The sequence below is a fragment of the Charadrius vociferus genome, unplaced genomic scaffold (assembly GCF_000708025.1).
Source record: "Charadrius vociferus isolate BGI_N301 unplaced genomic scaffold, ASM70802v2 scaffold56, whole genome shotgun sequence".
Lineage (NCBI taxonomy): Eukaryota > Metazoa > Chordata > Aves > Charadriiformes > Charadriidae > Charadrius > Charadrius vociferus.
The window spans coordinates 1,701,993-1,726,967 of record NW_009649057.1 but is presented as its reverse complement, the minus strand read 5'-3'; the positions used below and the strand labels follow the sequence as shown (position 1 = coordinate 1,726,967).

The 24,975-nt window shown below is 37.4% G+C and overlaps 1 protein-coding gene across 1 annotated transcript in view; it reads right to left on the bottom strand.

The window, feature by feature from the left end:
- CDK5RAP2 (CDK5 regulatory subunit associated protein 2) overlaps positions 1-23,349 on the bottom strand; it is an 82,574-nt gene extending 59,225 nt beyond the window's left edge. The window contains exons 1-11 of the mRNA XM_009888041.1: positions 23,290-23,349; positions 18,616-18,726; positions 17,565-17,641; positions 16,081-16,204; positions 13,489-13,640; positions 10,824-10,983; positions 9,355-9,408; positions 8,808-8,927; positions 8,108-8,200; positions 6,181-6,399; positions 375-545 (exon numbers count right to left, since the gene is read on the bottom strand). Of these exons, the coding sequence (XP_009886343.1) occupies positions 375-545; positions 6,181-6,399; positions 8,108-8,200; positions 8,808-8,927; positions 9,355-9,408; positions 10,824-10,983; positions 13,489-13,640; positions 16,081-16,204; positions 17,565-17,641; positions 18,616-18,726; positions 23,290-23,307 (1,299 nt within the window). The 5' untranslated portion in view covers positions 23,308-23,349. The remainder of the gene's footprint in view (positions 1-374; positions 546-6,180; positions 6,400-8,107; positions 8,201-8,807; positions 8,928-9,354; positions 9,409-10,823; positions 10,984-13,488; positions 13,641-16,080; positions 16,205-17,564; positions 17,642-18,615; positions 18,727-23,289) is intronic.
- Positions 23,350-24,975: the final 1,626 nt, after the last annotated feature.

The following is a 24,975-nucleotide window of genomic DNA, read 5'->3' as shown; positions in this document are numbered from 1 at the left end:
AGAGAAAATATTTCAGTATCTATACCTATCTATACCTATTCCCCAGCTTCTAGCTTCCGCACAATAAACTGAAAATCATAGGCACTTCAGAGCTTTTAAACCATCTTACCACAACAGTGAAAATTCTACATAAGTATTAGCAAAGTTTTCTTCCTCCTCTGTCCACACGCTTCATAAAACCCTAACAAGAAATCCTGTTGAATGCTGCACACTCTATAATTATATGTCTGTTCTACAAATACAGTATTATGAAAAGTGAAGGATTATCATCAAAATCAAGAGTAATTCCAAATACAAATGTGATTTTGTAATAATTCCTCATACAAAATCAAACGGTAACTTTCCATTTTTCATTTCAACTTCAGTCTACCTACCTGAAGCAGCAGATCCTTTTGATTGACATTGTCTGTTAGCTGCTTGATAACTAGTTCTTGGCTCTGCAACTTCTGATTGCTTTCACTCAAAAGAATATTGTAATGATGTTCAGCTGCTTTTTCTTTCTCAGCCATTTCACCATGTAATTTCTCTAGTTGATTTCTAAGGTCCTACAAAAGAAATGAAACTGAATACTTAGCAAATCAACTTTAAAAAAAGTTTAAGACTAACAACCCACGTTATTAGCTTAACTCTCCGTTGCTTTAAATTACTCTTATCACTGAATAGTCTGGAGAATGTATTTAAGCAAGTATTTTTCTCTTAGCATCAATGAACACAATTAAAGAAAGAAAAGTTTTAGATGAGGTGTCAGTATTGTCTTCTAAAAATCTAGGGTTTTACGGTTTAAGTGCTTTTCATACAGAACGACTGGACTCTGAGTCTGTTAGGAATATCACGCACGTAGATGTTGTCACTGTTAGAATGAACACTCACTTCTGAGTCAATTTACTCCCTTGCTAGAAATAGGAGAAAATTGGTTACGGGTGATTCAGTTTGTCATTTGCTCTTTTTCTCATCACACCATGAAAATTCTTGCTCTAACATTGCATTACTAGTTACTTTTGCATCAAACAAAAGGTCAGAAATGTTAGAACGTTTTCTTTTGACAAGGGCACAAACTTCAAATGACCAATCGGGTCAGTCTCACGATTAGAAGTAGCGCACAGAACTTGATCTTGATTCTGGCTCTATTAATCATTGCCTGCAGCTCTAAGCTTAGCGGCATCATCTCCACATCTTAATTACCCACCAGAGAAACATCTACTTCTTGTCCATTTTGCTTCTGAAACACAGAAACAATCTGTTTCAACAGCCCTGTGCAGTAGCAAGTCCAAAGGACCCTGAGATCTGTTAGGATCAACGTGGACTACTGCAATGAAAGAAGCAGGTCACACATTTGACACACAGCACAGTTGCAGCTTTCTCCTCTGCATTCCTACAGATGCTGTTTCACTGCACTTGAAAATAGACCATTTGAAAATCCAGCTACATATGGGGTTTCAAAGTCTGACCACCTGATAAAGCTTTGGGTTCCAAGCAATAACATCAAACTATTCCTTACATGTTGCTATGAACTGAGACAATTGCTAAATCGATGGAAGTATACATTAATTTCTTATAATTAAGTCGGTTCCCAGTTACAGAGTGGAAAATATGCAAGAGCACAGGGCAGTAGAAAAATCCATAACGTGGCTTCTCTGTCCTTCCAGCTTCTCTCCTACCATCATTTGTGTCACTTCGAACTTTGTTGCTGATTTGTTGGAAGTTTCAACATTGTCAATTAGAAAAGGCATAGCTTCTCATTTTATAAGCTTTTACTCTACAAGAAGATCTAGAACATTTACTGCATGGATTGTGTGGAAAAAGAAGTAGAAATTTGTAACAAAGGAGCTGTTGTCTAAAATTAAACAATTAAAACTCACAGAAGACTCTATCTAAACTTCTCTTCAGACCCAAAGAACCAGGTAATACAGCCTACATCTTAAAATGTCTTCTGTTAACTCCCAAAAGGGGCCCATTTGTGAAGTATCATAAGCCCTTTAAATAGTTTGCACATATGGTAGTCACCTATAAACTTTACATTTACCTCCATTGGGATTTAAAATTCAATAGTTGTTTCTTATTCTAAGTACAAAGAAATAGTACTAGTGACACTTTAATTGCAATCTCTTTACAAACTGTTTTATGTCCTTTTCTTGACTTAATTACCTTGCTTCATGCAGGTTCGCATCAAATCTTTAACATCATTTTACTGCTTCAGTGTTTTACTTCTGTTTATTTTGCACATTAAATACAAATTGTCATTTACAATGCCTTTTGGTTTACTTGCTTAATTTTAGCTTCATTAGCAGGATTCAGCTAAGAAATCCCTAATAGCTCCCAAAAATACCCAAATGTTATTCAGTTGCAAAGAATGATTAAGCTTAGACCTTCAGTTCTGCAAACTAATAAAGTTAATTTTTTCAGAACCAAAAGAACTATTCGCTTAACTAAGAAAGCTGAAGAATTGCAGAATCAGGTCCAAGTTTTGTCTATATACACAAACTCTCAAATATGTTTCTATTTCTTCCTAACCAATAGCTATAAATATAAACTGCAGTATAGCACAGCTCTTTTGAAAGTAGTGTAACGGTCTGATAACTGCAAAGTCTTTTGGCTTGAGTTATGGAGCTCTTCAAGTGGGTCACATTAAGCCTATTCATATACAACACGTGAACGAGAAGCAAAGGATCAACTGCAGCGTTATGATTTTCACTGCATTGCAAAGTTCACTCATTGGCTTTCTAGTTTTACACTGACTTTGTGCTATTGCATCACTGAGAGGAATACAGGTGAATACATCACCTGTATGGTAACTAAACTTCACAGGAACACCTTTGAGCTGTCCTATAACTTCAAGTGACCAATACTCTGCAATTTCTCTTTATGAAAACTATAAACCGCTTAAATCAGAAAAGATGATAGACACGTGTAGACAGAAAAGACGCTGCTGCAATAACAGTACTACACCCCCTATTACCCAATCTGAGTCGTCTTGGTGTACAACACTTGTCAGGTACATAAAATATGCTTCTGCCTCTAAAGCAGCACAAATACTATGGCTAGGTTTACAGAAAGAGGTGGACTGACAAGGCATACAATTGTGGGAAAAGTTAAAAAGCCTGCAAGAGACTTGCAATTTGCAGATACTTTGCCTCTACTGTTTCTGCCCCCAGAGTTCCCTAAATCCTTCCCAAAACAAGATAGAGTTGGGACGGAAAATTATCTTCTTTGCATGAGCTAAAACTCTGTAACACATAAAACTATCCATCACTATAGCAGGTTGCTTGAACTCATTGACCACTCAAATTGTCTGGGAGAAAAATCTATTGGTTTCTATACATTAAGTTGGAAGGATAATATAGTACCTACACCTCTCAGAGCATAAACTTTGCAATTCCCTCTGCCAACCTTTTTCCCAAGAGACTTTCCTATGATTAATGATAGTTGAACTAAGAAAAATGAATGCGAAACCCTATAATGCAGAAGACCAGAGCAGATGCCTCCCCCTCCTTGTCAGATGGAAAACAGGTTGGTGAATAATTAAGTCTTGAAGCTCCAAAACCTCCCTCTCAGGCTGAACTACAGGTAGGAAGACTAAATAATAAATTCTTCCTAATGAGTTATTCTGCATTTCCCCAACCAGCTGATCAAATATGAATACCTAGTAAATACACTCTAATTGTCTCCATTTAGGCCTGGAGAGAGAATGGATACTTGAAGTGTTTAATCATGTAAATTTGAACAAACTCTTCGATCAAGCAGCACTGAATCTCCGTTATAGACACAGTAACACAGTGGACACAAGCAACATTAAGGATGAGTTGATGTTTATTCCTCATCAATTGTATGATTATGTATACGCCAAAAGTTTCTCATTTCAAAGAGCTTAAAGTGATGATGAACTACTGCTTAACAGCAGCTTCTAGAAAGTAGAGAACTGAGGTTTTTTTCTTTTAAAGTTAACCTAGTAAAAAGGCAGAGCACCCACCCACCCTGAGGCAGGGACATTGTTCAAGAACATCTGTGCCCCTTGCTCCAGAAGACTTCTAATACTGGGCACAGTCTGATTTGTATGATCAGCTCACATGCAGCAATCCTAACTCATTTTGCTTAATTAATCTTCTTCCATTTCAGGACAGTAAAGCCTAAATCATCTTGTCAAGATGGGCGTGCAACAGGGCAGATGGACCTTTTCTGGATCTCTAAGGTTTGAGTGGGTATTTTTGTCTTGTTGGGGTTTTTTGTGGTTTTATTTAAAAAAACAACCACCCAAACAAAAAAAAGATACATGCAAAAATCAGGATTATCCCAATTACAGTCTATGGAAAGTCACTGAAAATTTCCCTATGAGTGAGTGAAGAGCTAAGACTGTAGTTCATTACGGATGTCATGAGTATTTTCTACAGTTTAGGCACATTCTTGCTAGTTTTATTCTAACAAAATAGAAACACTGATAAATAGGTATCTTGGAACATAAATAGAACAGAATTTTTAAGGCAGTCTCATAAACAGTTTGCATCAGATCACTGAAGTGGTTTTCTATTTGTCAAAGAGCAAAATATCACAGCATATTTTTTTACTCCCACATATCTACTACTTAATGGGCAACATTTCACAGGCAGTGTTGCTATATCCAAATGTACTAGCAACTCTGAAATTGAAGCAGCTGTTCTGCAAGGAGTAGGAAATAGGTTAGGGATATAATTTTTATAAGACTGCTCATCTTTTGGCAGGGATGCTTTTCCCCAAGGAGCTAGTCATTTACATGAAAAATTTGGACATAATGGAGTCAAATAGGCTTCTGTAATACAAGTAACTTTGAATCCCCTGGCAACTCTCTACTCGGTTCTATTTTTCCTGTCTTTCCTATGCAGAGTTATATTCTAGCTCCCCTGAAAGATGAAGAAAGTTCTGAATAGAGAAGACAGTTAAATATAAAATACTTTAAATCAATAAAATATGTTCTTTGTGGCTGTTTTACTGACAGAAGCGATCTGTTCTTTCTCTCCTTAACCTCAACACCCTGAAGAAATTTCAAAGCACACCAAAGATAGAGACTTTGTGACGGCAGCCTAACCACAGTTGACAATCAACCAAAAATGTAAGTTAAATTGGGGGCAGGAGACAGGGAGCAGAACTTATTTGTTTGTAGGTAAAGAGATCCCTCTACTGGTTTTAAGTGATATTACAGGAACAGCAATTTCCACATATACCTGCCTTACTAAGGTCCTTATTTAATAATTGAACCAAAACATCCATTGAATAAATACAAGCTCATCTAATCTTTTGTGTAATTTAATATAGCAGGAGACTAATCCCTAATTGAAGAGGGCCAGACTTTGCATGCAGGCAGGACTCTACTCATTATGCAAATGCTGCCCTAATGGGAACAATTGTGAAAAGACTTTAGAAAAATCCACATGACAAGACACACAGGTGAGAAGTATGTTTTACACCAAACACTCAGCAGAAGGTGCATCCTTTTTTCAAAGGAAGAAAGAAAGAAACCTGATAATTCACTTTGTCACACATTGTGTGTGTACTGGAAGTAGTGCTTATCTAAATACCTACAGCAGGGTAAAAAACCCTAGGCAGAATATGAAGCAAGCAAAATTAACAAACAGATACAGCACATCATCTTATGTTAAATTGTGATCAACTAATCCTGTGCTTTGGGAATTTTACAAGCACAAATTATTAAACATACAGCCTTTACAGTGACCCTGCTATGATAGCAAAAAGCAAGCTGAAATTTGGCATGTGTTTGCAACTAGTTACTTACTCCTATTCTGCATTAGAACTTGGAAGAAAGAATTTAATTTAAGTAGTGTAATTTAAGATAATGTATAGATCTGTAAGATGACAAACACAGCAGATATATAAAATGTACTTTGTTGTGCATGTTCAGACTCTCCCATCAGAAAAACTGAAACCAAAAATAAACATTTACCATTTTTTCTAGAACCTAACTAAGACTATCAAAGTGATATTTATTTTAAAATATTTTTCTATTGAGACTACATGCCAGAATTTTCCTCGATCTTCTTGGCCACGTTCCTTTGAACACTGGCTTTAAGCAAATGCATTTACCTTCCCAAAGATTATTCAAATTTAAAAAACTAAATTTGTTAGAAAAGGACATGCTAGAAATGCTAAATTATTTTCTAACTTCATGAAATAAAGGAAAAAAGTGATAATAACATTAATGGTTTTGTCACTTCTGCTCTTCTGTAGTTGTGCTTCATCCAGCTCCTTCTCCATTTTCTCTCTTTCTAAATTCAAATCGTTTAGCTCTTGATCGGTCCTTTTAATCCTCCTCTGTAGTTTACGATTCTCAGCATCCTTTGTAAGGTTTTCTGAACGCAGCTCTGCTAAGAGGGTCTCTTTTTCCATCAAGAGAGCTTGATAATCCTCAGCACCCTGAAACATAAAGCAGCATTCAATTTCTGTAATGTATTTTGTAGAGACTGGAAGGCTTTACTCCTGTTGCGTCCAAACCCACTCCTCCACACCTCTTTCCAGTACTTCAAAATTACGGTGTAAAACCACAGTGAAGTGACAGCTACTTACACTGAAAATTTTCTCAACTAACATAACACAGCTTTCAATGACACCCAGCAGAGGATAAGTGTCTTAGATAACTAAGAATTAGATAAAGGTTGACCTGCAAAGGAGTCCGTAGTACAAATGAGATCATATTATTATTATTGGCTCCCAAAGCTCTTATTACATAAAGCTTTCTACTTCTGGGTCAGTTTGAATCCAGACTAGGTCATGCAGTTACCAAGTCATAAGCATATTTTCTATACAAAACAGGAAGTCTGATTTGCGTTCTTCCCCATTGCATACTGTTACAACCAGCCTCCTTGAAGTTCACAACACAGATGACAGCAGTAGTGGGCTACACAGCATGATCTACTCAGAGACCTGCCTTCAACTCAAGTGTATAGTTAAGGAGCAGAGTAATGAGGAGGAGAAAGGCTTGCTCTGTCACCCACCATGCAATATGGATTCTGTGGACAGGAGGGATTAGTTAAACCTAGAACTTTTCAAAAATAATCAAGCTCTCAACAACGAAAGCGTTAAAAACTAGAGTACTATTTCAAAGCAGGACTTCCCTGGTAGGAAAAAAGCAAACATAAGCTATGGATTCACACAAAGGCCAAAATGACCTGAAGAAGAAATAGGATATACTTTTCTCAATAAAGCATACTTAAAATAGGGGCTTATATGAAATAAATGGCTTTTGAAGAAACAGAGGTGCTCTGTGAGAACTAAACATCACTGCTCCATTAGACTCTAAAATAAAAAAAAAAACCAACAGTACAGGCAGTCACAAAAGCTTTAGGTGTGTGTACTTTGGAGGCAAGTGTATCAACCGCTTCCATTCCTTCTGAGCTATAAGACCAAGTGTATGTACATACATCATAACAGAAGATTCACCACTGCCTCTAATCAGTACTAGTTAGTTTTATCAGACTCAGTTTTAGCTGAGTTGGAAAACATTACAAGAGACATTATGTTGTCTATTTTAATATCAAATTCTTATTTTCTCCCATTTTTACATTAAGACCTTCATAATACATAAATTATCAAAGTCCATTCTCCTCCACACACATGAAGGCATTACTAAATCACATTTTCACAAGCAACATCCCACTGTTTTATAAACAGTGGTTTCACATTTATTATATAAATAAATCCAAACAAGTGTCTCATACCCAGTTCAACTCTGCTAACATGAAGAGTGTGCTGTTACCATACTTTTGGAAGAAAAACCAAAACATTCTTAGGTCAACAAGAAAGCTCAATATCATCTCAGCTCCACAAGTACTCGGGTCTTTATTTTTAACTCATTTTGCTTTTACACATTTCTCCCGTAATAATTCTTAGTTGTTAAAGAAGAAAAAATTCAAGAAAGGAAGGTAAGTAATCTGACATTTTAACGTTATCATTTAAATAATTTCATTTGGGCAATTATTTTTTTTTTTCAAAGTGCAAAAAATTAAACATTTTAAACTAATTTCCATTCCTGTACTTTCAAAGACAAAGCACTACCCACTGCGTGGAATTATGAAGAAGGGAGAAACAGGGATGGAGGAAGCCACATTAATTGCTTACTTCTTACCTTGAATTTTTGGATGTGTGCTTTGTGAGTTGCCTCTCTTGCCTTAGCCAATGAAGCATTTAGATCTTCAATTTCAGAACCAAGCTCCTCATTCTTTAAGTAAAGTAAAATGAATACTATATAGAAAGAGTTATTTCCAAGGGATGGCAATTCAGCAATAGCTATCCCATCTCATTATCCATTCATCCAACTACACAAAACAAATACTTTAAAGAACAAAAACACCAAATACATCATAATAAACTTGTATAAAGAAATTATTGTTCTTATACAACACTCGCTAGACTGCCTATCACTCAAGTTAAATATTTCCCATTCTTCCACAAAAATCTGAATTTCAGCTGTTGTTGACCTCTCCTATTTTAGTTGCCTTTATGACAGCTCCACTCAGTCAACAACATAAAATACTCTTAAGTGGTACTCAGAGCTGATAAAAATCAGTGTGCAACTGTAAACACTTTTCCTCAAAGTTCTTAAGGGAGAAAGTATCAGTTAAGTATCTTCTTTCTCTCTCCCCCAGCCCAAGAGCCAAAACTCTAGATAAACAGAACTGCCTAGAGATACGACAGCAGCAATTAAGGACCCACTAGAAGCCTCCTAATGGTTACAGTGAAATCAGTCAAACCCTGCCACGTACACAATGCACACACTCCCCTCCCAACGATAGTTCTACAAACCAGCATGATCATAATCATCATACCTCTTTTTCCTTTGCTTTTAATGCAACAGTTAGCCCTTGAATGGTTTTGTCCCTTTTCAAACCATTCTTCTTTTCAACAGCAAGCTCATTTTCTCTCTCTTGTAGCTCTTCTTGAAGTGACTAAATTAGATTATGTGAAAGTTGCATTAACTTCCTACTAAGAGATGCTGTAACTGCACATTAATAAGTACATGCTCTCAGAGTTCTTGTACCTTATTACTCAGATTACTAACATAAAATATAGCCCCAAAATGCGAATCATCATCTTAAAGACGTGTCTGGAATATAGTATATAAGAAGCCTAATCTCATGGGCTGGCCATGAGCATCAGCTTCAATATTTGATGAGCATGCCTATCAGCTTTACTCAAAATTGCTTCAAAAACAAGGTGAGCCTTCCCGTCATCTAACATCAAAGAGAATTTACCAGAGGACTTGCTTTGCTTCCTTCTGAGTCAAGTCCTCTCTGTACCTATGAATGCATAAGAGAAGAGATCCCAACATGCACTGTAAGTGGTTGAGGAAACAGAAACAAGATTAGAACTTACCTGAATCTTTTTTTCAAAGGAGTTTCTCTCATTTTTAATCTCCATTCTAATAGCCTATAAGAACAAAACAGTTATTACATTCAAGTAATTTCATTCCAAAAACAAATATAAACTTATGAAGCATTAAAATGAAGCAAAAGGAGCTTAAAGACCTTAGGGTGGGGGGAGGGACAGACAACTTCAGATACACCTCAAAACTCTACTACATTCAAAATTTTGGCAGGAACATATTGATTCAGTACCTCCCTGTAAGTCTACAAATCTACCTGGGAACAGCATGAGCCTGTCCAAATTAAGACAACAAAAAAAACCCCACCTACAAACCACACATTCTTCTGTGAGACAGGACAACTGTACTTGCCAAGCTAATGAAAATGCATTTTTATGTGACATTTATCTATGTCAGCAAGATGCTTTTATTAAGGGATATTTTAATTAGCACTTTTCCTTGGGGATGTTGCAGAATATTCTTTTTAAAAAGTAATCATATATAAAAACAGAGTTGTGCACAGGTATTCATTAGGATATTTTCTCCAACACTGCATCCCAAAATGACAATAGTGTCTGTCCACCTCCTGTGAAATGATTAAAGATAACCCCATCCCTGTTTTCACCTTGACACACAAACATTTTTGTGAAAGCAGGGTAGTTTTTCCTGACACATACTGATGTAATTCCAAGACGACTGAGAACTGAAAACTTAAGTCCACTAAACAGTCCGGTCATAGAAGGTTCCCTTGTCTATTCTTGATATAAACAAGAAAAGTATTTAGGTACTGATCAATATTAAGTTCCAAAACAAAAGGGAAGAAAATTTCTCAGAAGCATGACAGCCTCCATGATCACTTTCTTAATTGTCAGCTTTAATTTATTGGTTGAATAATGGGGGGGGGGGGGGGGAGACAACAAGCCTTAAGACCCATTTCTACCTTTCAGGATATCTGTCTTCCTCTTAAAAGAGTCAAGTGAAATACAAGATTGACTCTTAGCACCTTTTGTAGGCTAAAGGCTAGACTAACTTAATTTCACAAGAGTTTTTTATGCCTACATCCCTTATCACAGCTTTTTCGTAACAGTAGAGATACTTCCCAAAAATAAACTCTCAACTCACATTCTTAACTTCTACAGAAGTAACGTCATCTATTGATGGATCTATTAACATCTAGCAGGTTTTTTATATATGCTTCTGTAAAGCAATTGCACAGTATCTATAATGAAATACAGGCATAGAGTCAATGGGAAACATGACCTCTCATTGAATGAATGGTAAGCATGGAAAATAAGGATGAATATTGACTGCCAAACCACAATACAACCAATGTATGTTAAGCGAATGGAGAAGGGAATAACTGTGGAGCAAAGTAATTTTAAAAATGGGCTTAAGTCACACATACTGTCATGCACAAAACCTTTACAATCCTAGACCACATGAGATTTATAACATGTAACTGTTCAGTCAGTTTCCTCACCTCTATCTCACTATCTTTTTCATGCCTCAAAGCAATGGTAAGTTCTCTGATTTTTTCTGCTGATAAGTTCCCATAAGATCCACTCTGAGACTTTTCCTCTTCAAGGTGTTGAATTATAGCTTCTTTACTTTTCAATGACAGATTCAGTTGCTCTATAAGTCTAAAATTATAAGATTTTTAATATTAATCTTGCATCATCTACCACCAATTCTCCAGTCATTGCAGTAAATCTCGCAGACAACCTTCCTGGGTGAAGACTCCAGACAATACTTGTAAAACGTAGGGGAGTACTTTCACAACCCCTTCTCCCTCCAGAGAAACCAGAAAAGGTGCTGTAACGTTAAAGCAAGCAACAAACAGGGTTGAGCTATCTTCTAAGTGCTCATTCTTATTTTCCTCCAGTACATTTCAAATGTCAACACTTAAGCTTCAATATTTTAGTTATGTTGTCCTTTATAGCACACACAAAAAGCTTATCAATCTACACTACTACTCAGCACATACAACACCGTATCCTTACGTGCCATCACTCAAGTACCTCCTCGCTTCATTTATATTTGTACCTAGGCTGGTTCTGATTTCACAGCAGAAAAAAAAAAAAAAAAGGAGAAGTTTGTCAGCACTAGCTTCTTTGGTCAATACACATCTTGACACTTCCAGTATTCCAGCTGATAAAAACTACGGTACTTGAGTTTCTTGACAGATGGAAGGGTTATAGGGGAAAACTTTCTGGCATAAGATGCCAGCTGTGATTCTCTTAGGTTTTGTAGCCTAGAGCAAGAAAGTATCTTTTCAACACAATACGAATTCCAGATGTGCTACTCCCAGACAAGTTTAAAGCACTGCACATTAATATTTGGTTTATTTCAAGGAGTCAAATATTCTCTTCTTCCATTAGCACTACACTTTTCCATTCCTGTGAATACTTACACTGATATACCAACATGTAATTATAGAAGATCCTGCAAACACCGGATCACAAGGGGAAGAAAAAAGAGGGGGAAAACAAATAAACAAAAAGACATTCTCCACACAGCCTTCACCTTAGTAATCCAATCCTGACAATTTGTTTCCACACTTTAAGCACTGTTTTTGCACAAGCTATAGAGCTGGCAACTCAATTACCTCTGAAAGGGACTGGTTTTATAACTCCTTCCCAGCTCAAGTCACTCAGAAGGGCAACTGTGTTAATGCAGATGACTAAGAGAGAGGAAGACAGGAAAGGGAAAGGAGGAAAATAACTTGAGACCCAGGTTCTAATTACTGTCGTGGCACATAAGGCGCAGTAGCAAAACCTATTGGAACAGTTTCATAATTTTATGCCACTGTAGATTTCAGAATTGCTGTTTTCAAACTGTATGCTTTTACAAAAACTGTCTGGAAACCACTACAAACCTTGCTTTGGTCCTACCATAATACAAAACCTATGAAATGAAAGCCTCAGGCCCACATAACTTTGTTACCAGGGTAGACCAATTATGCAGTTACTCAGAGTAGTTACCTGAAGGGTTCAGTCACAAACAGATAGGAAAGGATACTCCAAAGTATAAGGAATGATAATGGTCTTTTGATCTCCACTCTGGCCTCACATGCCCAAAGTAACTAAGCTTTACCAGCAGGCTTGCCAGTACCTTACCCTGCATATCAAAAGAAGCATGGCCAGCAGGGCAAGTGAGGGGATTCTCCCCCCTCCATTCAGCTCTGGTGAGGCCCTACCTGGAGTACCACATCCAGCTTTGGAGTCCTCAGCAAAAGGATGTGGACCTGTTGGAGCGGGTCCAGAGGAGGCCACAAAGATGATCAGAGGGCTGGAGCACCTCTCCTATGAGGACAGGCTGAGACCGCTGGGGTGGTTCAGCCTGGAGAAGAGAAGGCTCCAGGGAGACCTTATTGCAGCCTTCCAGTATCTGACTTTTTACAAGGGCATGTAACATCATTTCACTCTGAGGGTGGTGAGCCCCTGGCGCAGGTTGCCCCGAGAAGCTGTGGCTGCCCCATCCCTGGCAGTGTTCAAGGCCAGGTTGGACGGGGCTTGGAGCAACCTGGGCTGGTGGGAGGTGTCCCTGCCCAGGGCAGGGGGCTTGGAACTAGATGATCTTCAAGGTCCCTTCCAACCTAAACCATTCTATGATTTTATGACATATTAAAAAAATAGAATAATAAATAAATAAAACAAAAAACTTCAAAGTTTACACATTTTCCCCACCTAAAATTATTGAACAACTTACACTTCCAACTACCTGCCAAATAAAACAAAGCCCGTGCTCTGCAAAGCACATGAAGCTCAAATACACTGTGTTTCTGTTCCTATCAGATGTACCAACCTCAACAGATACATCACTGGGACTGAAGGGTACATAAACACCATGGAAGGAGTAAGTGAACACAAATGGTAGAATCAAGTTCTATTCAGCAATGGTTTCAAGAAAGCAGCAAGCAGGAGGTAAGTCAAAGTTACAAAGATGCTTTAAAGCAGTACATGCTCATGTCACATGCATACTGATTCTTTGCTGTGTTCATTTAACAGCTGAAGAGCAAGGATGGCCAGCAACACTCACTCATGTATCCGAGGGTAGGATGAAACTATTAAAACCTATATCCATGCCAACTCTTCACATTTTAAAGAATTCTAGTGGTTAGAAACATCATCAGCAAGAGTTCTGACCTGTCTTTCTCAGCTCCTGTAATCACATCCAGATTCTTTGCAGGGGCATTCATAATTGAAGAAACTTTCTGCTCAGCAGCTATTCTCAGAGCTTTCTCCTTCTCTGTCATTGCAATGGCTTTTTCCACACCATCTTGGGCAGCTTTAAGATTCTGCAATTAAAACATACAATCCTGATGCCTATAAGAACAAAACGGTCACACAATTTTTCACATATTGAAGTTTCTTCTACCAAGCATATGTTGGTATGTTTCATTTAGTAAATTTTATCAAGTATCTCAAGCACTTTTGAAAATGCAGACACGAAGACTTCAGAAGCATTTGCAGATTAGTCCATTTTCTGTGGTACATAAAGTTTGTTTCAAAGAAACAAAACTAATTCCCTAACTTATAGCAGAACTGGAAACAAGTGTGTCCCTATGCAATGGCTTTAGATTTAGCTATTATAATTTGGCTTTGTCCCACTGTCCTCCCACTATCACAGTAAATACCTACACTTAAAGAGGTTAAAGAAAGGCTTTTTTTATTCCATCAGAAATGAAATTAATATTCACAGGCTCACTGTAGCTAATTGGAACTCTTCCCAACATCATTTATATTATTTTGCAAGAATTAATAAAGTATGAACCAGACACTTTTCTCTTGAACAGCAATGGAAACAGAGGTAACACCCACGGATTCCAGTCAACTTCCCCTAGTGACCCAACTCATGGAGACAGGGAACACCAGAAAAACCACACTTGTCATACACTATGTAAAATTTGTTTCAGATCTTCATTTTCATATTGTAAGCTTCGCTGCCACGCTCACAGTATTTTCCTTTCTACAAAATAAAAGCCTCCTTGTAGCCCAATAAGTAATACCCCTCTCCTTCAAGTGTACACAAACATGGGGGAGGGTGAGAAAAAAGTCCTTCACCACTCACCCCCTCTGCTGTAGAGTTGTTCTGCACTCATTCATCTTTCAATCAAAAACTCTGAAGAAAATTAATCTTTGTTAGCGTTATCTGGTTCTATATAATTATATAGTGCTACATAAACAAGTGACTAATCCTACTCTGCAGTGTTCATGTTCATAAGCATAATAAAATTTATGTCAGAGGTCAACACTATCTTCAGGTTACAGAAAATACTGTATCACTATGAGATTAGAATATCTGCCCTTCTACCTGACAGATCTGGAAAATGCCAGGCTGACTGGCTGTTTTGGTACAAGGTAAGTAATTTAGGAGCATCTCTACCTATCCACTAGCACAAAGAATGCTTTCAGAAATCCCAGTTCCACTAAACTAAAAAAAGAGTCATGGAGGGAGAGGTGGAAACCTCCATTAAGGAGCTCACTACCTTATGAATACTGCTAAATCATCCTGGTAGAAAATACCCTCAGTAAATTGCTACCGATGTCTTCCATGACCAATTCATTCTTTAAAGATGGGAAAGCAAGTATTGGAATATATCCTCTTGTGCTATTTCTATTTACTTACAGAAAGAGCACCAGATGTCTATCCCCCTCAAACACAGCTACAAAATCCCACACCTACAGATAAGTGTATACAGTCAGTGATGCAAAACAATCATGAGCTTATGTATTTCTAGAACTTGACACAAATATTTCCAGCACAGACCATTCAATATCAAATTTGTTCTTTACAAGAAACTGAACTTTTCCTTGCTTCTGAGTAAGCATGTTATTTGTACAGAGAATATTTTTTTTTTGCCTTTACACTAAAAAAATAGGGAAAACATGAAGCAATTCCCTTGTAAAGATATCAGCAATGGCTCAACAATAAATACAAGAATAAACTGTCTCAACCACAGACAGCAAGGAATTAAAAAAAGACATGAAGAATAACCCTGTGGAACAGGAGAATGTTATGCAAAAAGGTGATATAGTGACAGCAGATGCCAATAACATTTGGCAGATAAAGGTCAATCTGACAACAGTGTAAGGCATGCAGGCACAAGCATCCACTGGTTCATGTACCCAGAAGCTGCCAGAAGTACGTGGCCTCTCTCAGCCTATAATGAACACACAAGAGTGGAGATAAAAATCTCAGATTTTGTGGCTTTCTATATTGCAATACTGAAGTCCTCTATAAAGATGGAAAATGACCAGAGTACTTCCAGAGTGGTTTCAGCTATTTATGAAGCTGAGACCTTACCAGTAGAAGTGTTCAAAATCCAGCCCCTCTTCCTCTAAACAGAGATTGCAGTTCTGGAAACATAGCCTCCTCACACTGGAATTCAGGAATCAAAGGTTTGTGCTGAATGTACCTAAATACCAACAATAGGTACAAATTTCCTGAAGAACTGCTATCCTCATATTTGACAGATCAAGAGCAGCTAAAAACACCTTCCCTTTCATCGTTTTTTTTCTGCTATCCTCATATTTGACAGATCAAGAACAGCTAAAAACACCTTCCCATTCATCGTTTTTTTTCTTTTTTTTTTTTTGGTCTGGTTTTGCCCTGGCTATTTTTCCAGGAAAGCTGAAATGATTTTGAAAATACAGGCAGATCATAGTATCAAGTCTCAGACAATAGTACAAAGACAGTACTGATTTCTAACTATTCCTTCAGTTTTGGCCACTCACCTCTTCCAGAAAATTTATTCTGCTAGTCAGGATTTCTTCCATTTCTTGCATCTTCTTTTGTGCCTCTTCTTTCACATGCTGTATTTCGGCATCACCACCCTGGGCCAAGCTTTCAACTGCCTTACTGAAAGACCGTAATATAGATAGAAATCCCATGGCATATCAGTAGTGGAAAATATCTAAAGTGCAAGTGGCTGACAGATTATGCACAAGCAAGGGTTTTCCACTTTATCTGTACCTGCTTGTAACTTTAAGGTTAAATACAAACATCTGCACACTATAGAGCAATTCTGATGGTATAGTCTGAGAGTTCCACACACAAGCCTCGTCACAGTGGATAAGCAAGCACTTTGTATGTATGATGAAAAAGTGTAATATTTCCTTCATATTTTCAAATCTTCCAAATAAAGTATCAAGCCTTTGGTACAGTTGTATTTTCTACAAAAAGCAGCACTGGATTAAACGGAAGATATGTAGCTGCTAAGACTTCTCCAATTGCTTTTTCAGTAATTGTTAATACCTTGTAAGAAAAGAAGAGCTAGTGTTTCCTTACTAAACAAAGGATGATCACTTATTTATGATTTCCCCCTAAATTTTGCTTCCCGTCATGAACCTGTGCAAGCTTCTATTCAAAGCCCAGCAATACGTTTTGACAGCTACCACGAGAGACCAAACAAAAATTAATCTGGTCCTCAGGATCTACTTGAAACTAGGCCTCCCTGAACTACTGAAAAAAGGCTAACTGGTAACAATTCAATGGCATATGAGGTAGCCCACACAAAGAAAATTCCCTGGAAACTGAGGCCCATGTGGCAGTCAGTAGCCATCAGTTATTGCCAGCCTGGATTAGTTTTGAACCAGACATCTAGAAGGAAGCAATTTAACAGGCTATTGTCAGCCCTACAGTCACTCATTCCCTCCCCAAAGCACATTCCACCTTGCCCACGCTGTAAGACAATGTAGCACTATAATTTTTAAGTATTACTTATTTTAAAAAGAGGTTCCAACAGAAAAGCAGAAATTTTAAGTGTATTAATTTCCATATCATTAAAAATGACAAGATCTGTTCTAGATTAGTTCTGAACTGCTCTCTTGGCCTTAGAAGAGTTTTGTGTAACATCTTCTCAATATAGTACCGTAAAAAAAAAAAAAAAAATCAACCTCTTCACCTGCTGAGACAATTAAGCTCTTAGCTTAACGTCCATAATAGGAATGCTAAGACATTCCCAACTAGGGAGTTGGTTTTTTCCTGAAAAATACAGTAGAATGAAGGATAACATCAAAGTCACACCATCCAGTAGAACTACATTAACATCATTGCCTGTTTAAGAACTCATACATGTAACTTCTGTAACAAATGAAGCAATTTCTAGAAAAGTGCCCTTAAAATACTACTTTGGGATCCTCATATTCCTAGAGCATTAGGAAAAAACAAATACTAGCAAGATCTTGGAACAGACATCAAGAAATATACTGGTACTTACGAGGCTTTGATGAGTAGTTTCTCTCTCTCCTGCAGATCACGCTTCAGACTTTCTATCTCAACTTTCAGCTCAATGTTCTAGGACAAAAGAATGAACGTGTCTGGAGAGAATTCAGAGGTCACCCTACCCAAGAGTTGTTTACAATGTCTACATTACTTTTTGCTTGGACAGCAAATATAAAGTATCATTGGGCTAAGAACAGCATAGAGACATTTTAAATTTTAAAGGACGTATTTTGCAATGTTCTAGACTTTCAGAAATCTCAAAAAGCATCCACTATATTCAAGCAATACAAATTCCCTATGCACACACTTAACTACTGTAATGGAGAGTAGTGCAGATCAACTTGGGAGTTTCTAGGCCTTCCATGCATGGTTTTTCTTTGAGCTACACGATCTTTTCTTCTCATTTTCTTTTAAAAACATGATTGTATAAACTATCGAGGGTTTTAATAATCTTCATATTATTTTGTTATAGCCTGAGAAAACTACTTGTGACATAAGCACAATTGTACAAAGAACTACTTGGCCTGCAAGCTGACAGATACCATTTCAATACATTAGCAATTACAAGAAAGACACCAGTGTAGAATACCAGGACAGAAGACCCATCAGGAATATTCACTTGAAACCATCAATATACTTAACTACTGCAATAAGCATCAAGAGAGACTTAAGTTTCCACCCTATTACAGAAAAGGGACCCGATTCAAGCATCTGTTATAAATAACAAGCTACTGCATCACCAAAATTACAACTTTTCCCTTCTAGAATGCAGCTACCACCAAAAGGCATAAGAAATGTTTCCTATTATCTGTAAGCCAGAAATAACAGGGATGCAAGACTCAACTCAAATCCTTCTTCCAACTTAAAAAGATACCAATATTTTTCTACAAACTGACACAGGAATCAAATAGATTTCTGGAATCCTGTACAAATATGCATTCTTTCAATTTAGAGCAGTAACACTAGAGGCTAAAACAGGTAACCGCCAAAAAAACCAAACTCTTCAAAAAGTTATATAATTCTATTAAATTATTCTAAACGCATACGATTTTGTATATTTCTTCAGTGGGACCATCAAACTTCTGCTGCATTCGCTCCTCTAGAAAGTATATACGAAGCTTCAGGTTGAAGTTCTCTTTTTTCAGATCAGTGATTTGCTGTGAAATAAGAAACAAAAATTATGTCATATGTTTCAAACCAAGTAATATAAAGAGTGAAAACAGTTATAACAACACACATGAATATTCAAGTTGTGAAGCTGTTAATAACAGCATACGATACCCAAGTCAAAATGAAACATGCTTCCAAGATAGTGTCACCCAGGCAGATGCAAATACTCAAAGCCCTTCAACAGGTTACTATCTTCTCCAGCTTCAGCACATATCACAGAACATATTTGTGGCTGGGATGGTGGGACACAACCTTTTTTTTCTCCCCATCCCTCACCTGAACAAGAAGAAATCCTACGCTAGCGTATCTCTTCTGAATGTTTTGGGGTTTTGTTTGTTTTCCGGGGGGGGGGGGGGGTGGGGTTTTTGTTTTTTTTGTTGGGTTTTTTTGTTGGGTTTTTTTTTTTTTTTTTTACAGTATATAGGTACACATGCACACAATCTCTGTGTGTTTGTGTAAGATCTTACAATTTAGCTTGTGTTTATTTTTAGCACTGCAAAACTCTAATACACTAGCACTTAAGCAAATAAATTAAAATAGTATGTTTTAAAAATATATAATACATGCTGTTGTGCAGGCAGTGCTCTTTAGAATATACCTTAAGTACTAAAATATTGTCTGACTTTACACTAAAAGAATCCAAGAGAGTTTAAATCTAAAAATATTACGTAGTTCTTTATTCTATAAAATAGTGTCTTATATTTTGTTCAAGTTCTATATTGAAACAGAAGTATTTTCTTGGCAAAAGCTTGGGATGGTACCCTTATTCACAGGAAGAAAAGCCACAAGCACACAAGGCACGTGAGCCAAATCAAACATCAATAAAACCTTTATCCCATCCTATGTTTCACAGTGCAATTCTTTGGGGAAAAATTGCTTATGATTTTTAACCTTCCTAGTAGAAGCAGTAACATAGTTGATGGTTTCATTAAAGAAAGGAGTCACCCTCTAAATTTTTTTTAGAGATGAAGCATAAAACATTCATTCAAATAAGACTTGTGTCCTCACCAGATGCTTTCAGCAAAGGGAAATCTAATATGTTACAGAGTTACTAATAAAATATTTATGTAGGCTTTTCCAGAACAGTATAGTACCACTTGTAAAAATTATTAGCAATACAATTCTTAAAATATTTGGCTTGTGAAACCTAAGATTATTTTCTTTAACTGCACTCAGACCTGCATCTGCAAACAATTCTTCAGTTTAATAATCTTTGCCCAGCAAGATGCCTCATCATTATTCACCCAAGTAAATATCATACAAGCAACTGAAAATACACTTGACAACACAATCTTTGTGGCCCATTAACACATCCTAAAGAAGCCTGTCTTTAGAAACAGTAGCAATACCTATATTTAACTTTATCTTTGTTTCTCTACAATTGCAATTGGATGATCATGAACTGTAGCAGTTACAGCTGCTTAGCGCATGATACCTCACAAGTATAGTATCACAAGGTATCTTGAGTCACTAGAAAAACTGTATCAGAACTTTCAAAGAGATGCAAGCATGAAAACAATTTAACTTTGTACTTCAATTCAAGTCACAGAGTCCAATACAGAATATTCATCAAAACAGAAATCGTTATTTGGAATAAGCAAAAAAATCAAAAGATTTCTTAAACAAAGCAAGGTTGCAGAACTGAGCGAGATTCTGCACATCTTGCTGGCAAGTTCAGCACTATGTTCAACCAGTGAGAGCAGACCTTATAGCGTTTGTTCTTTTGGGGTGTTGGTTTTTTTTTTGTTTGTTTGTTTTAAGATGTCAATAGATCATTCCTAGCAGTCAGTCTCTGTTCATTCATTCAGAAAAAGTCCAAGTGCCAAAGACATTGAAAACATATCAGTTGAACTTCTGGTTAGTCTTTACCTATTCAGTACATTTCTGAGTAAAAAGGCAAAAAACAATTTCAGAAGAAGTCAGCGTACCTTAATTCTATTTGCATGTGTTTCAGTGCCAATAGAATTAAACCAATGAGCTTAAGGGTATTATTTTCAAAAGGCAAACAAAACAGACTACACAATCATAACCCAGGAAGTGAAACAAACGCCGTCTCTGACATTCAGTTTCTCAGAGGAAAGTTAATTCAGGTAGACTACAATTAAAAAGTTACAGCTTAATAAAAGACAACGTGTAAAAAGTGAACAAATCCACACTGGAAAAGGGATTTCAATGGCAATCCTCTCGACAAGCATTTAAAGAGTCAGTCTTAATTCCTTTATGCATTTTGATTTCTATATTGAAAAAAAAGAATGAAATAAGAGAAATAGCAGACACCATTTGAAAAAACAAGACAATGGAATACACCTTACACAGAAAATTGTACACCACGGAGAGCATGGTACCAAATACCACTTGCCTAGCTTTGTTTAGCTCCTTTCCAAGTCTGCAAAGAGCTACGTCTATGCAAAATGGCATCTCTCAGCAGAGGCTGTGGTTTCACAGCACAACACAATTTTTGCCAGCAGGGGCCATTTTACAGGACAGCATAACTCTAAGTGGGTTAGGGGAGACAAGAAAATACACACAATACTTATTTCTCTAACTTGATACCAATCATCCTTTCTATTCATAAAAATCTAATCAACCGTAACAAGGTCCTCAATTAAAGATGCCTTTCATTTTGCCCATGTAATCACATTTTCTATAACAAGGTGGTTCCCCCTCATATTGCAAGAAAGTGGGACACACCATAAACGCTAAAAAAAAATAAATAATCTACACCTCTAACATTATCTAGCTCAGCACCTTGTCCAGGTCTAAACATAAAAGGACTTTTTCTACACAGATCCATCCTTTGGCCCATTCAAGGGTCATTATATCCATCCTATTCTCTCTGAGCTGCAAGGCAAGGAGCCCTGTTTTCATTATTTCCTTCTCATATCCTATATAAGTAACAGCCTCAAAGATCAGCAAATTCATGGAGTAATATATATACACACAAACCCTCTCTAAGCAAGAGATACTAGGAACTTTATCTGCTAATTCAGATTCATTTTAAACTGGGATAGGAACAGTTTAACAGTATCCATCCAAAAGCGCATCTAAACACAGCTACTACTGGATACTTGGTAAATAGTAAAAGGACAAAGAAAGTAAACGCTCCCTTTCTCAAGTTTAGCCTTGCAGCTACCAGCCATCTTAAAGACTCAAAAACAGAAGTTGTAGAAATATCTCTCTGTTTAATTGATCCTTCTTCCTGTACTTGAATGGATTTTTGAGCTTTGTTATACTGTTGGCATCCATAAAAGCCTATGAGACATTTTACAGCTCAGTTTAACATGAGGGGTCTGCAAGTACCAGGGAGACAGAGGTCTGTGGGGAGACCCCTTCTCCTCTACATTACCCAGAACAAACAACACCACATTTTTCCCTCCTTCTAAAACTTTTTCCCATGTGCAAATCAACACTGCCAACAATAAACCACTTGCAGAACGTATAATCTAGACTGAGGTCTTTGGCATGTATCACAGTAAAAGATTTTAATCACTTACTAAAGCCAAGGAAGCGTCTTTCTACCCCAGCCAATATACAAAAACAAAAGAGAAAGTGAAGCAGTTACAGACTGTAAAAAACATCCTTCAGCAAGGCTTTCCAAAACCAGCTTTAAATTCTGAGCAAAGAGCACAGCTCTCTCCTCAGATGGACATAAGGCCACAAGAAACTGAAGTTTAGAAGAAACACTGATTTCAAACATAACAATGCTACAACAGGTAACAGCAGTTACAGGAGCACACCAAGAACTGCAGACACTCCAACGCATCCTAGAGATAGCAAGCCACAGCCTTGATCTGTAGCAGCCATCTCTGAGATTTTTGATTGCTTTCTCCTCTACAATTTCTTCACACAATCGTAAGAACTTGAGTTAGACAATTTTAAACTTTTCACAGGGAAGTTGTCCTGCAACACAACTATACTCCAACCAAATCATCATTCAGTGGCTATAAACAATTAGCTTATTCAATTTAAATAACCCACACAATTAAGATATAAAGGAAAACATTAGATTTTTTTTAATATTCTAGTAAGTGCCAAAAACAGTTTTATCTACAGAATTGTTACAATGATACTAGACCTTTACAACAAAAGTATTCCAAGCACACTCATACATAATTATAAAGGTAAAAGGTATTATACAGCAGTCAATGAATTAAAAAGTCAAATCCTGTGCTAGTCTAAACAAAAATAAACTTGATGCTTCCGTGAAATAAATCAATTGCAGACCTGCAAACCAAGTTGTTATGTTTCTGGTGATTACATGAACTTTTGAGCAGAGGGTGCCAATTTTTGTTTCGCAACTTAAGAGCAGCAGTTGGCTAGTCTCAACAACAAAATTTTGCCTCTGTTTTTGAAAGCAATACTTAAGAAATGGAGGTTCAAAGCACAGATAGCCAGCTGGTCACACCTCCAACAGATCTGTGTTGACTGACACAAACTAAGAACGTGACCCAGAGAGTTGACTAACACTTTAGCCAGCACATTAGACCAGCACGTTAGAAATATCTTGGCCATAAATCTGTAACCGAGTCTTATATTAAAAGTCTGCTTACATTTTCATAGTCCTTCATGGTCCGAGCTCTAGTTGGTGAGACTGTATCTTCTGCCACATCTGGTAAAACTAGACATTTAAGAAGACAGAACAAGTTCAGACAGCGGAATCTCTAAGCTAGGCTTCAATTCGGCAACAACAAAGGCCTACGCTAATCTAAACATAATAACATTACACCACCTTTTGGGAAGCGAGGGAGGCATTTTTTTGCCCCTTGTTTACATTACATGTTAGTGCTACCAAGTAGTTAGTATCTACATTTCTTTCTGATCACAGTGAATTGTCTATCTCGTAAGCTCCCAAATTCCAACATCACCCATTTAAACCAAGATGTACACCAAAATTAAGCTGTGAGGTACGCTTGCAAGAATAAGTCCTCAGAGCAACTGCAAGGGATTCCCATATTGCAATTAAGGCCTATTAAACTACCAGAAAGTGGTTCAAATCTTTCAGTCTCTTCCTGGTCACAGGACAGGCCTCCACCTTTGACTCAGGGAAGCCATGGACAGAGGAAACGGCCAGTATCCAGGTTCCTAAACGTGTAATCCCTGCTGTACATACATGTACTTAAACTACTGTTTGCACACGTGTTCCATAACAGTCACATCTAACAGGACTGCGTAACTTATTTCCACTCAAATCTGAGAGAGTAAACTTTTAATCAGAATAACAAGATTGTATAAAACATGTAGCACTTACATCACCTTAAACATAAAGAAGAGAGAGCCGAGGACTCATTCTGACTCTCATACTAACTAAAAGAAAATATTTCATTCAAAGTACTTCCAAAATTGTTACGCAACGACGTAGAGCAGTCTTGAAAAAAACCCAAAGAATACCAGCCAGTAGCGTTTAAATCTTGACATTTTAATTAATTTCACAAGATAGCTTTCCTAGAGCACATGAAGAATACAATAACATTATTTCACAGCATTGGTACGTTTCTTATGTTTGCTTCCTTTCGTGAGCAAGAATATCTCCCTGGTAAACCATCTGATTTGTCTTAGTTTCCTACTTTTTTTCTATACAATGAAGTCAGCCAAGTTATGTCGCTGGATACATGTGTGCATAGCGAGAAATCAAAAACATACACCTCGAGTTTACTTAGACAGGCTTTAAAATAGTACTAGTTTGCCATTTTGTTTTAAAAGAAGCATTTCAAGCAAGCCTCCTGCATCTGAAGATGAACTTAGTTACATGGTCATCACAGAGAAAGACGCGCTGAATTACAGCTTCTGTTCAAGAGGAACGAGACAGAAAGGCTTCTAATGCATCAGTAGATACAGAGCCCAGATCGGGTCTTCGCGCAGGAAGTAACTGCGCGGCCAAACCGCGAAACCGAATGATACGCAGCATGCAACTTCCCTAAAACTATGCAGAATACGAAACGGTAATATTGCCTTGCCGGATATTCTAAGCATTTTAAGTACACGCTCCACAAAACCACTGATCGCCTTATGTAAGGCTCAGAGCCATAATGACCACAGGCAACAGCGCGGACAGTAACTGCAGCAGCTGCTGGCGGTTTTATAGTCTTAAAAAGACATAACTTACAAAAAGCTGCAACGCCTAAAGACATTTGCTGCCTTTTTCCCTCATGCATGACGTTTTTTCCCTCAGGTATGAGGATTTTCCCCTCAGGTTCCGAGACCCGCGGGCAGCGCCGACCCCCCGGCGGAGGCGGTCG